Source organism: Squalius cephalus, assembly GCF_949319135.1.
Source record: "Squalius cephalus genome assembly, chromosome: 11".
Taxonomy (NCBI): Eukaryota; Metazoa; Chordata; class Actinopteri; order Cypriniformes; family Leuciscidae; genus Squalius; species Squalius cephalus.
Genome location: NC_137132.1, coordinates 37596840 through 37608976, shown reverse-complemented (window position 1 = coordinate 37608976; position 12137 = coordinate 37596840). Strand labels below are relative to the sequence as shown.

Sequence of the window (12137 nt, the reverse complement as noted above, 5' to 3'; positions counted from 1 at the left end):
CCACTGAAAACGCAGCGGATGGATTTTATTTATGAAGAAAAGGCACCACTTAAACGTCCTAAATACGAGATTCATTTTCTGACTGACTGTGAACGAGGGTCAAAGTTAATCCTAGAGTGTGGATCGTTGCCTAATTCGCGATCCAACGTCACCTCCAGAAAAAGTAAGTGTATTTTATGATTTTTGAGCAAATAGTCATTTCAATCGATGTCAGCCAGTTCAACAACAAATGCGTCTAAAGCTATTGTCGTCGTCATAGGATGTCTCAACAAACAACGTCAGACAGCTTTATGTCACGTAGGCATTTTTGCAGCAATAACAAATGTAAATAAATTAAGGTCTGCTCTATCTCCATAGACAGTAGGCTATATAAACGTCTATCTCCCTCCCCTTAAGAAAAAAAAAAAAATTCGTTTGTACTTCACAGTAGTGTGTGTGTGTGTGTGTGTGTGTAGTTTCAAAAAATTGCGCGAACGTTATCACAGTTCGTGTGTGTGTGTTGCACATCCATAATGGCAAAAGGGACACGATTAAAACTTTGTAAGTACATAAATGTATCAAATAACCATTCCGAGACGTTTAGTCCATTCTCATTCGTGTTTATTCTGTGCCGGAGTCTCTTCATCATCTAGGTCCAGCAGCAGGGCGGGGATTATGCAGCTCATTTACATTTAAAGTGGTAGACGCCAAAACCAAAAATGACATTTTCAAATGGTTATAATAAATGAACTGTGGGGTATTTTGTGCTGAAACTTCACAAATACATTCTGGGGACACCCAAGACCAATATTACATCTTCTAAAAAGGGGCATAATAGGTGCCCTTTAAGTGCTTAAATATAGAATCAAATTAAATTGCAGCTATCAATAACGTAAGGCATGTTAATGCAAGGCGTTTTTATTTTGAGCATCGTGTTTCAACATGCTTGTTTTGCATCAAAGTCTTCTGCCATATATACAGTTTTAACAATACATTAGTCATGATATGACCCAGATTGTGTACAGTGTCAAAACAACTGACTACTCATTAAACAATGACACAAAAAAATATACCGTTAATGAAAAATTATATAAACTCAATCATCACTGATTTAACCAGAAATAAAGCTGTATTAGGAAAAGAGGAAATAATTATAATCAATCGTGGTCTAGGAAGGTAGGGAAAAAAGCAGTTAATAAAATAAAAGCAATTAAACAAAGTTGCAGAATATTTTCTTCAGTTCGACACAGTTAGATGACCCCTAGATGACCCCTAGATGAGCCCTAAATCAATAGGATGCTACTCTTCTGAGGTGTCTTTGGTTTCCAGAGCCACTCTCAGCTTCTGCCAGAAGACCCTGGTGTCCTCTCCTGGTTTAGGCCAGCTGAGATACGTCTTCTTCTGGATGAGCCTCTTCATTCTGTAGTACGGAGACAGTTGATGACTTGGAATATTCTCCAGGAATACCAGGATAAGAACATCTTTTTTCTCATCAAAGAGACGGAAGCTAGCGACTTGGATCTCTCTGGAACACCACTCACTTTCCAGGTAGTGACGGCTAATCACACAGATGGTTTTGCGACTATTATAAATGCCATCAACAATATTATCCATAATCGGTTTGCCTGGTTCAAAGTCCCTGTGATGCAGACACAGCTTCCAGCCCTGCTCGTCCTCCAACTGAGGTAACAGTTCCCTCATTACCCACAATTCATCATGAACATTATAGGAAATAAAAGCATCGTACTGCAAACCATTGAGCTTTCTCTGCTGTTTGTTATCATGGAGAAAAGCAAGTAGAAGGTAGTAAGCATAAATAACCTGCCATTTGAGGAAGTGAAAGAGAAAAGAGCCGAGGAGGGTCAGGGACACTAGTGTGGTTGTGGAAATGAAACAGAAAAACCCAACATCTACATTACATGAACCTACATCAAGATCCAGGAGTTTATGTCCTTTGAGTTTGTCTGGGTAATTGCATGTGAGTTCATAACCACTCTCAACTTCTGTGTCATTGCTACGTATGGTCCAGTTGATGAACCAGGCATTGTTACAGTCACATGAGAGAGAATTAGCTTGCAGATCAATGTAAATCAGTGTTGGAAGAGACTGGATCAAAGTTTCATTAACGACTGATATTGAGTTCTTGCTTGCATGCAACAGATGCAGTTTACTGAGATTTGCGTTTATGAGAAAGTCCAAAGATTGCAAGCCAAGTTTGGACAGGTGGAGCGTCTTGAGGACCCGGAGTGGCAGAAATTCTGTTCCTGTGAGTGAAATAAAATTATTCCTGTTGAGATCCAGTTCCAACAGAGAAGGAGTGTACGTAAATGTGTCTGGATGTAAAGAATTTATATTAAGATTCTCTGCTTGAAGTTCCTCCAAAGACTGCAGTCCCTTGAAAAGGTTTAAGGGTAAATAGCGCATTCCTGTATTAATTTGGCTAAAAATGTTCAAAGTCTTTAGCTTTCCCAGATTTTGAAAGGGTGGTTGTGCAAGAGCCGTTTGATTGTCATATAAAATATGGTTATTGTTCAACAGAAGTGTTTTCAGGTTTGGGAGGCTGGAGAACACAGAATCTTTTATCGAACTCCGAGAGAGCTTGTTTGATTGCAAATTCAGGAAAGTTAAATTTGTCAATCCATCGAAGGCCCCCGCTTCAATAGACGATATTTTATTGTCTGGCAGAGACAAATTCTTCAATGATTTTAAGGACTCAAAATCTCCCCTACGGACAGAGTCCAGCTTGTTATTTGACAGATCCAAACTCTCAAGTTTATGAAGATCTTTTTTAAAATATCCGTTGGGAAGTCTGTTAGATCCAATCAGTAGAGTTGCTAAGGCTTTCAGATCTTTAAAAGCAAAGTCCTCAATAAAAGATATTTCATTACCGAAAATCTGAATGGTTCGTAATTGGGTCAAGTTGGCAAAATCAACACGGCCTATGTTCGTTATTTTGTTGAAGGCGAGGTCCAAAAGATGAAGACCTGGTAGGCTGCTGACGATAGCAGGGACGCTGGATAGTCTGTTGTGGGAGAGATCTAGTTCAGTTAATTGTGTGCAGAACTGCATCTCGTCTTTTGATATGGATGTAATGTTGTTCCTCTGCAAGCCTAGAAATCTCAAAGACGAAATCAGACAGACGTTCCTAATCAAAGCTCGCACTTTTACATCCCCCAGAGAATGAAGCCTCAGGCTGGCCAAAGAAGAGTTGAAAGTCTGTAGGAGATCTGTGATCCTCTCCAGGGGCAATTGTATTCCACTTATATTTAGATGTTGCACACTTTTTAGATACCTTTTGTCCTGCACATCCCATGCCATGTTTTCAGAAATGAAAGCCAAGATCAAATTATCAAGGAGAGGGAAAATATCTGCAGTGATACTGAACACTTTCAAAGGATTTTTAGATAAATCCAGGACTTTCAGTCTCAGAGATATGTTGGACACGTCCGAGGACTGAAACGAGGTGAAGCCGTTGAACCCAACGTGCACTTCCTGTAATTGTGGTAATAAAAATAGCGGCTGAACTTTGCTTATTTTATTCAGTTGATTTCTTGTCAGATTTACTTTTCTCAAACTGATCAGGGGTGAAAACGCAGAGAAGTTGATATTTGTGATTAAGTTCTCATTTAGATGCAAGATGGTGAGATTTCCCAAATTCTGAAACATTCCTCCCAAGATCTCCGTCAGTTTGTTGCAGGCCAGATTTAACTCCTGAAGAGCCACCAAACTGCTGAACGCACCTTCCTCCACCTCGCGGATCTTGTTGTGTTGTGCAGAAAGATTTTTAAGATTAGACAGCTGAGAGAAATTCTCCTTTTTAATCTTCTGTATGACATTGTCAGAAACGTCCAAATGTGTGGCTTTGTCCGGTATATTCCCTGGTACAAAATGCAGGGACCTCTTGCTACAAAGCACATTTATATTTTCTGCATATTTTAAAGACCCTCTGATGGTACAGTTCTTTACTGTGTATCCATTTACAAGATTTATGAAAACACAGCAGTAAAGCAGCCATGACGTCAAACTGCAGTATTTAATAAAGCACAAACCACGTGCTCTCTTTGACATTTTTAAGATTCACTCTGTTGTAATCACTTAAATGGAGTAAAGCATCCAGTTGGAATTCTTGAGTTTTCTTAGCTTCAGTTTTCCTAAGAAAGAGAAACACCAGTGTAAGTGCAGTGATAATGGTGTTACGCAGGTAATACTGAGGCTAATAAAGCATTGGGTCATTGGGCACGGGTCATTAAAGCCAGCTAAAATCCCTGTGCATTGAGCAAACACTTTGGATATACTGTATGCACATTGCACAGTACGAAACATTCTTTTAAAATATAATTAGGTGTCTCTATGATTACGAAAAGTGAGGAAATTTGTTGCTTAAGAAAAATGAAGTAAATACTTTTCACCCCAAATGTAAAAAAAATAAAAAATGCTTGGGCATATATGAAATATCTGGGATACACACAGACTTTGACATGTCACTTATGTTTAGGTTTTAACTAGTAAAGAATACTTACGTTTTTCGGTGTGGAGGGAAGCTTATTTGCTTCTTTTTGCAATGACAACTGGTTGTCTAGTAAATTAATATCAGAACCTTGTTTGCGCATACTTAAACAAACAAGAGCCTTATTTTCTTACGAAAGATCTCTGTCCTGATTGAAAACTCATTATTTTCAGAGAATCTCAAATCACTAAATTTAGAAACAAATATTTTAAATGATTGAAGGAACAGTTGTACAAAAAATGAATGACCTCAAAATGGGTAATGTCAACAAAGCAGAACGAATTAAGTTAGATGATTGGGTTAAAAAAAAAATATATATATATATGATTAAGTTTTGTTTGATTGTTTGAAAACTTACCTTTAAACAATTCCAAGTAAATACAGAGCAAATAATCACAAAGCAGGTCTTCTTGATTCCCCTTACTGACTATAGTGCTGATTCGACACAGTTTACCTTACTTTTCATTTTAAAGTTCTTACATTTTCAGGACCTTTCGAGTCCCATTTGCTTCTGTGTCGTTTCACTTCTTATTTCCAAAATTATACTGTGAAGGAAAGTCACAAGAGTTCCAGAAAGAGGAAGGATGTGAAACCAAGGTCAACAGAAGTGTTCTTAATAAAAATCTTTGGGAAGGCAGAAACCCAATTACATTTTGTCAAGTGATTTCTGCTTTAGTATGCTTTATGCTGCAATAAATGTCAAGATGTCCTGAATATTCTAGCAAGGGTCATAAAGGTTGAGAGACTAACAGATTTGGTACATAAAGTGTGCATAAGGACACATACACTGTAGCAAGGTTGATCTTAAATGTATTTTTGCACACCACGTGATCATGCAGTCTAGATTTTAGAAAGATTAATCCTGTGAAAGATAGTCACATGCTTTTGCATTAGGTGAATTTAACCAATCAGAACGTCCCTGTTGCATCATTTGCAAAATAAATTGTGTGTAAAACTTAGTTCAGAGAGTCTCTCTAGGTAAATGACACCAGAGAGTAATATAAAACTATCAATCTAGGAGTATTGTCTGGTCTCTTCAGCACAATAAGAGAAGTGCTAAAGCTGGAGATAGTGATAGTCCATTCTCTTGCAAGAGGAAGCAGTGATATGTCAGAGAAGCATTAAAGATTCTGTGCTCATTGCGAATCAACGCCACGTCAAGACCGACGAACAGGAATCTCGCTAGAGAGGCCGATCTACTTCGAGTGAAGCTAAACGAGCAAATGCACATTGGCGTGCAATCATTTGCAACAGCTGCTCTGCCACGCAGCGCGGGTATATAACGAGCAGCAGGTGCGATTACACTTCAGCCTTTTGCTTCGGAGCCGAGCACTTCGATGCTGTGTACTCTACTGAGTGTGTTACGAGAACGAGCGAGCTCTTCAACGGGACCTCTCCAGTCTGGTGCGGGCGATACAGCACGGCAGCATGGTCGAGTTCACTCTCTCTCTCTCACTTTCTAGCCTTTTTGTTTGCCTTGAAAAAAAAGCTTACCAAAAAAGCTGTTTTTACAGCTGGTAAGGTGCGCTGTGAGAGCGCTGAAAGGCCATTCTTACGGCTGGTAAGATCGCCAGAGAGAGAGACAGCGCACGACAGGTGCACATTCCTGTCCGTGTTCGCTGCGACCATTCCCCTGCGTGCTTCAGCACCAAGGAAAGCAGTCCCTAAAAGAGCTTACACGGGTAGAGCCCGTCTTTTTAAAGATGTCACTCTATCTGTGTGTTTCTGGATGCAGTCGTTTGCTGGGATCGCGGGATGGTCACAAACGCTGCATCGCGTGTCTGGGCTTTGAACACGCGGAGGCAGCGTTCATGGATGAGTCATGAACCCATTGTGGGAAGATGACCATCTCGGAGCTATGGTCGAGACTCTCGTCCCTGCAAAGGTTTCTTGGGGTGGCGCGTGCTGGTTCTCAGCAACCCACCCCGGTTCCTTTCTTCCAGGAGGTGCATGAGGAGCTCACTGGGTTGTGGACGGCACCTTTCACTGCCAGAAACCGTCCCGTTGGCTCCTCCTCCCTCACTACCCTTGATGGCGGAGCGTCTAAGGGGTACACGCGCATCCCTCCAGTGGAGCGGGCCGTTGCAATGCAGCTGTGCCCTAACTACACTTGGTGCGGAGAGTCTCCCTTCCCGGTCCTGTAAGTACTCGTCGGAGTTAACCGGCAAGGCTTACAAGGCCTGTGGGGAAGCCGCCTCGGCCATGCACGCAATAGCGCTGTTGCAGGTCCATCAGGCCAAGGCACTGAAGGACCTGCACGAGGGTGGTCATGATTCCCAAGTTCTTCAGGAACTTCATGCTGCGACGGACCTCGCCCTTGCACAGGGCGCTGGATGGGGTCAGCAGCTGTGGCCCTTTGGTAGGGATTCCTATTCGTCGGTCTCAACGTGGCGTCGACTGACCGACTGAAGAGGAACGTCTTGGTTACATATGGTAACCCTCGTTCCCTGAAGGAGGGAACGGAGACGCCACGTCCCGTCACCACATCTGCTGCGGCCCGCTGGGGCAGCCAGTGGCTCTTCACAATAGTACAGGCTGACTCACTTCGTTTCTGTTAAGACGGCACATACCCCACAGAACGAAGATTATCCGGGTTAACCCCCCTCTTCTTAACACACCATCGCGAAACTTTGATCACAGTTGACAACTCTTGGATCTGAGGACCAACCATAACCAGGTAAGAGTACCTTGCATCCGGTTGACACGAAGAGACACACCTGAGAGATGAGTCGATGACATCCACCGATAAGCCCACATGCCCGGCCGGAGCAGCAGTTAAAGCACGTGCTCGTCTCTGTTTCACCAACACGCCTCCACACTTGCCCCGTCTCCTATTGCGTTTCCTTCTCAGCAACCCGAGAGGCCGCACAGATCCACATGCCGAACGACTCATCTTAACGCCATCTTAGAGTGGTCTTTCAAGTCAGTTACATACTGTAACAAGGTCCTGATAGTCTTCTTAGTAGAAGAATCTCTCGTTTAATGTAGTTTACCACATAAATCAAATATAAGTATAAATATATATTGATTCATGCTCAAGTACTTTGTAGGAATTAATCCAGTTGGATAATGTCTTCGCATTTTATTGCCAAGACGGCATCATCTAGATACTAGGTTCACTAATTGCTTTTTCATAAACAAGATCTACGATATCCATGTGTTAAAGAAGAGACCAGCTGCTGGCTCATAGGCTTGTAAGATTTCTGTGGTGTCAGTTTATTCGGGATACTCATTCACCTGTAAAAGCAGTCAATCAGCAAGGCAGAGTCGGTCTTCATCTCGATAGGACACTCAGGCTTTATTGTATATTTTGTCTATATATGTTCTAATGAGAGGCACTTTCTGCTGTAAAGGTTCCTCTCTGGTTCTGGTTCAGCCGAGCGCTTGAAGGTTTGTTGCCTCCATGCAGAAGCAGTGATAAAGGTTTTTGATGGGAGAAGCTCAGTTTTCCCAGTGTTCTTTGACTCCTGTGGTCCAGGTAGGGTGACCAAATGTGGGACGATTACTAAGTTTGTGTGGGACACTGTGGGACATGTTACCAACACTAAAACCAAACCTGAAACTGTTATAATGTCTATCTAACTTAATAAAAAAACATTTGTATTCTGCCTTTCAGCTGATAAAAATACTTTGTTCTTTAGTCCCTTCCAGAAAACACCATTACATCACAATGTAACATAACATGTCTTTATTTTGCATGTCATTTAAAGGTGCTCTAGGTAACTTTTTAACCTTAACTGAACAGCTTCGGAGTCAGTGGAATGGTTATATTACTTATTTCGGGTTGAATGGTGGTGGTTTCGCACCCCCCTGGTGCCCGAGAGCGGAAAAAACTCACTTGCAACTTTGGGACGCGGGTCGGTGTCAGGAAGTATCGCGTGATATCAGGTCTCGCGATGTAACGAATTGCTTGACGGCACTGCACACGTACACGCCCCTATTCAAGCACCGGTGGGCTAGCTATAAGCAAAGAGCAACGATAGATTTAGTTATGGCTGAGCCTGTAAAAAAGAAGCAGAAAGCTAGGAAATCTTTGTCGGAGGACCAACGAAAGAGGAAACGGGAGACTGACCGAGCAAGAAGTCAGACTCGAGTAAATATATCGGACCGGCTTTTTCAGAATGGTGAGAACTGAGAGAAACAGAAGCCTGCAAAACGGATGCTGATCCTGCTGTTGCACTTGTAAGTTAAGTATCTTTGGAATAAACTGTGTTTAATATTTAAATTTCAAGTAATTGCGACCTCAGGATGTTTCCTATTGTCTGTAAAGGTTTTTATTATGATCGCTGTCTGTTAGGGGCTTACTAGTAGCTACGCTAGATACTATAACTTTGATGTTAGCATTGTCATAGCAAACACGTTTGATTTCTGTAGTTGTTTGGCCGTTCCTCTGTCGGTTTTATTTGTGTAACTTACACTTTTATTTTATGTCACTAAGTCAACGCGTCTGATAATAGGCAATATCAGACGCGCAAAATGTTGCACATATCATGATCGAGCTAGAAAAAACGTTCTGATGTTTTCTTAGACAAGCAAAGGTAAACCATCATTCTACCAGATGAACTTATAGACCTTGCTAATATAACTTTAGACAAATATTAGCCTCCGATATATATATATTTTATGCTCATGCCCACTCTCCCAAAAACAAACAAACACGAAAGCAGTAGTTCGTAGGGCTACACGATTCTTGCTAAAATGTGAATCATGATTTTTCTCCATGGGAATTGAGATCACGATTCTCTTACACGATTCTCATTTTTTCAACCAAAATTTATTGCACTCAAGTACAAAAAAACAAAACAAAAAAACAGGACATTCAGTATAATAAAGTGCAGGAGTAACAAAAAATTGTCTCTTTTCTTTATTTTAGACCCCTTAAAGTGAATCATTTTAAAGCTTTATGTTGTTGAACATAAGAGAACATTGTATAGGCTACAATAATAAATAAAAATAACTAAATAGAACCTGTGATTTTTGCTCCATTTGGCACAGAATGTACATACATCTACTGTGTTTACGGGAATACTCGACGTGGCATTTTGAAATATTTCTGTGTTTATTTGGCCGTTTAGGCGCGCAACCGGAGACAAAGACTACTATGCTTGTCCGTGTTGCGCTCGGAACGCGCGCACTGCATCCTGTCAGTTTCGCGACTTATCGCGCTTTTAATATTTCATTTCAATATAATGCATATTGACACGCACTTTTGCCGGTAGGCCTACAACTTGAATATTATTATTATCATACACTTTTCGTTAACTTCGGTAGGCTGTACAACAAGGGAATTGTAATTGGCTGCTTTTTCTGCAGAGAGCCAATCTTTGTTGATGTATCTTAAATATTTTTTTTAGTTTGTTGGTAAAGGGTGAGAGAGCTTGCGAGCCACATGATTTTTGTCAAAGAGTCAGGTATGGGTTTCGGCCATAGGTTTCGTACCCAACCACTAGTGTACTCGCGAGCCATAGGTTCCGTTCCCAACCACTAGTGTACACGAATCAATAGATTGAATTACGTGACCTTAACTGCCGTGTCGTGATGTCGGTCAGCCATCAGAACCCTATATTTTGTTATTGTGTGAGTGTGACCATTAACGCGTGAATGCAGCATGATCTGAATGCAGGGAAATACCCGGAAGTGAATCGCCATCATTAAGAAATGAGATCGCATTTATGTCTGAATCGAGATCGTGATTTTTTTTCGATTAATCGTGCAGCCCTAGTAGTTCGCCTCGTTCATATCGTTCGTTCCCGGTAAAAATACTAGTATGCATGACAACACAATAAATAAAAAAATCGCCATCAGTTGGAAAGAAAGTATTGCTTTACTTGCCTCGGTAGACATAACTGGTTTTGAAATAGCCGGTTCCTCTGCTCAGCTGGGTTGACAGCTGATCAGCTGGGTTGCTCGTGGCGAGGGGGGAGGGACAACAGTTCGTTTTTACGACAGAGTGTTTGAAAGCATTATACTACCAGACACTAGGGGGAGCTCGTAGAGAAAAAACACTCAGACTTGCATAGTGTCCCTTTAAATTCAACATCACTGAGCACAAAGGCAGCGGCATCATGCAGAGAACTATTACTGAAACAGTTCAGACCAAGTCCAACTAAAATCCAACAAAATAAATAATGAACAAATAAAATAAAATATAAAACAACATGAAATTATTTAATTGACGGTCTTATATATTAAGAATATATTAAACCAAAAACGTTAATTTTTTTTTTTTTTTTAGAAAGAATGTGAATTAAAACAGCCACAGCAGGCAACATATTGATCAATTCTGTTGAATTAAATTTTTTATTTACCGAATTATCCATTTGTTTTCTGACAGGGAACACATGGAACAAATCACCGGTCCACATTTTGATTGACAGCCGTCACAACCTACTAGTGACCGTGTTTACTCCTTTCCTTTCAACCATTGGATAGGATTTAAAAAAAACGGCTGTTGTATTTGTACTTCAGACGAAGCGCTGTTAAAGGGACTCTGTGTAGGAATTTCTCCCATCTAGTGGTGAAATTGTATTTTGCATTCAAACAAATTGTGCTCTCCAGCGCCTCGCTTTTTCAAATGCGCGTTGCATCTACGGTAGCCGATATGTACCAAAAAGCTTTGACAGGATGTCTTCTAATAGCACTTCGTCGAGTTTTCCTTCTGGTGAACAGGTTTGTTATTTCAAACAAACTGCAACATGACGCAACGAACAAACGAATGTTACAGTATGAATTACTGACTGTGAAAAACATGAACTATTATAATTAGTAGTTATGCCTTCTTTATTCATTATATTTTCTGAATTACGTGCATTGTTGTTAGATATCATCACCAGATGATTCAACAGTAGGGAGAGGTAGAGGTAGAGGGAGAGGACAGAGAGGCAGTGGATCAGTGGGATCTAGGCGAGGAGGTGGACGACGAGGAAGAGGAGGAGAGCGAGAGTCAATACCACGACGACAAAGATGCCCCGCAGCTACAAGAGACGATCTCGATAGAATTGAAAGTTTCCAAAGGCAGAGAAGAGAAGCGACCGAGGTTTGTATAATTTATGTGTCTAGCAATAGCAATGAATTTTAATTCTCTGTACAATCCTTTACACGTAGCAATATATTCACAACTTGAGCTAATTTATTGTTTATGAAAAAGAAGATTTATAGAAAATGTTACAGAGAACAATGTTTTCTTTTGCACACAAATAAAGTTTTATTTTGTCAACATTGAAACATGAGATCCCTGAAATGCCTCCAGTGCAATATACTGCAAAACATGTTGTTTAACCTTGTGACTATATAGGTGTATCTAATACCTACATTTACATCGAATGGACTAACCCTATTTTATTTGCTATTATTTCTTCAGAGACTTCTGCAGAATATGAGTCTTGAGGATCACATCCGCCTCACAGCTGGACTGTTGGAGAGGCAGCCGGGTCTGGTCTTTGATCTATTGATGGAGCATCAGCAAAGACATGGTGCCCCTACATCTGCGGAGGAACCGGGGGTACCTTGGTGTACCTGTAGCCACTGCAGAGACATGCCGACGGACAGGCAGCGGAAACGCTGTGGACGAGACCCTCCTGCCACATTTCACACAATACTGCCTGGATGAGGGTTATCTGCGGATACATAGGCAGCACCGCGAGGATCTCAC

The 12137-nt window shown here is 41.1% G+C and overlaps 1 protein-coding gene across 1 annotated transcript; it reads right to left on the bottom strand.

Moving 5' to 3' along the window:
• Nucleotides 1–590: 590 nt before the first annotated feature.
• On the bottom strand, nucleotides 591–4047 carry LOC307167876 (toll-like receptor 4; the record flags this gene model as incomplete). The annotated part of the gene is made up of 1 exon (XM_079887182.1): nucleotides 591–4047. The coding sequence occupies one exon, from the start codon at nucleotides 4045–4047 to the stop codon at nucleotides 1279–1281; it is 2769 nt and encodes a 922-aa protein (XP_079743308.1). The 3' UTR covers nucleotides 591–1278.
• Nucleotides 4048–12137: the final 8090 nt, after the last annotated feature.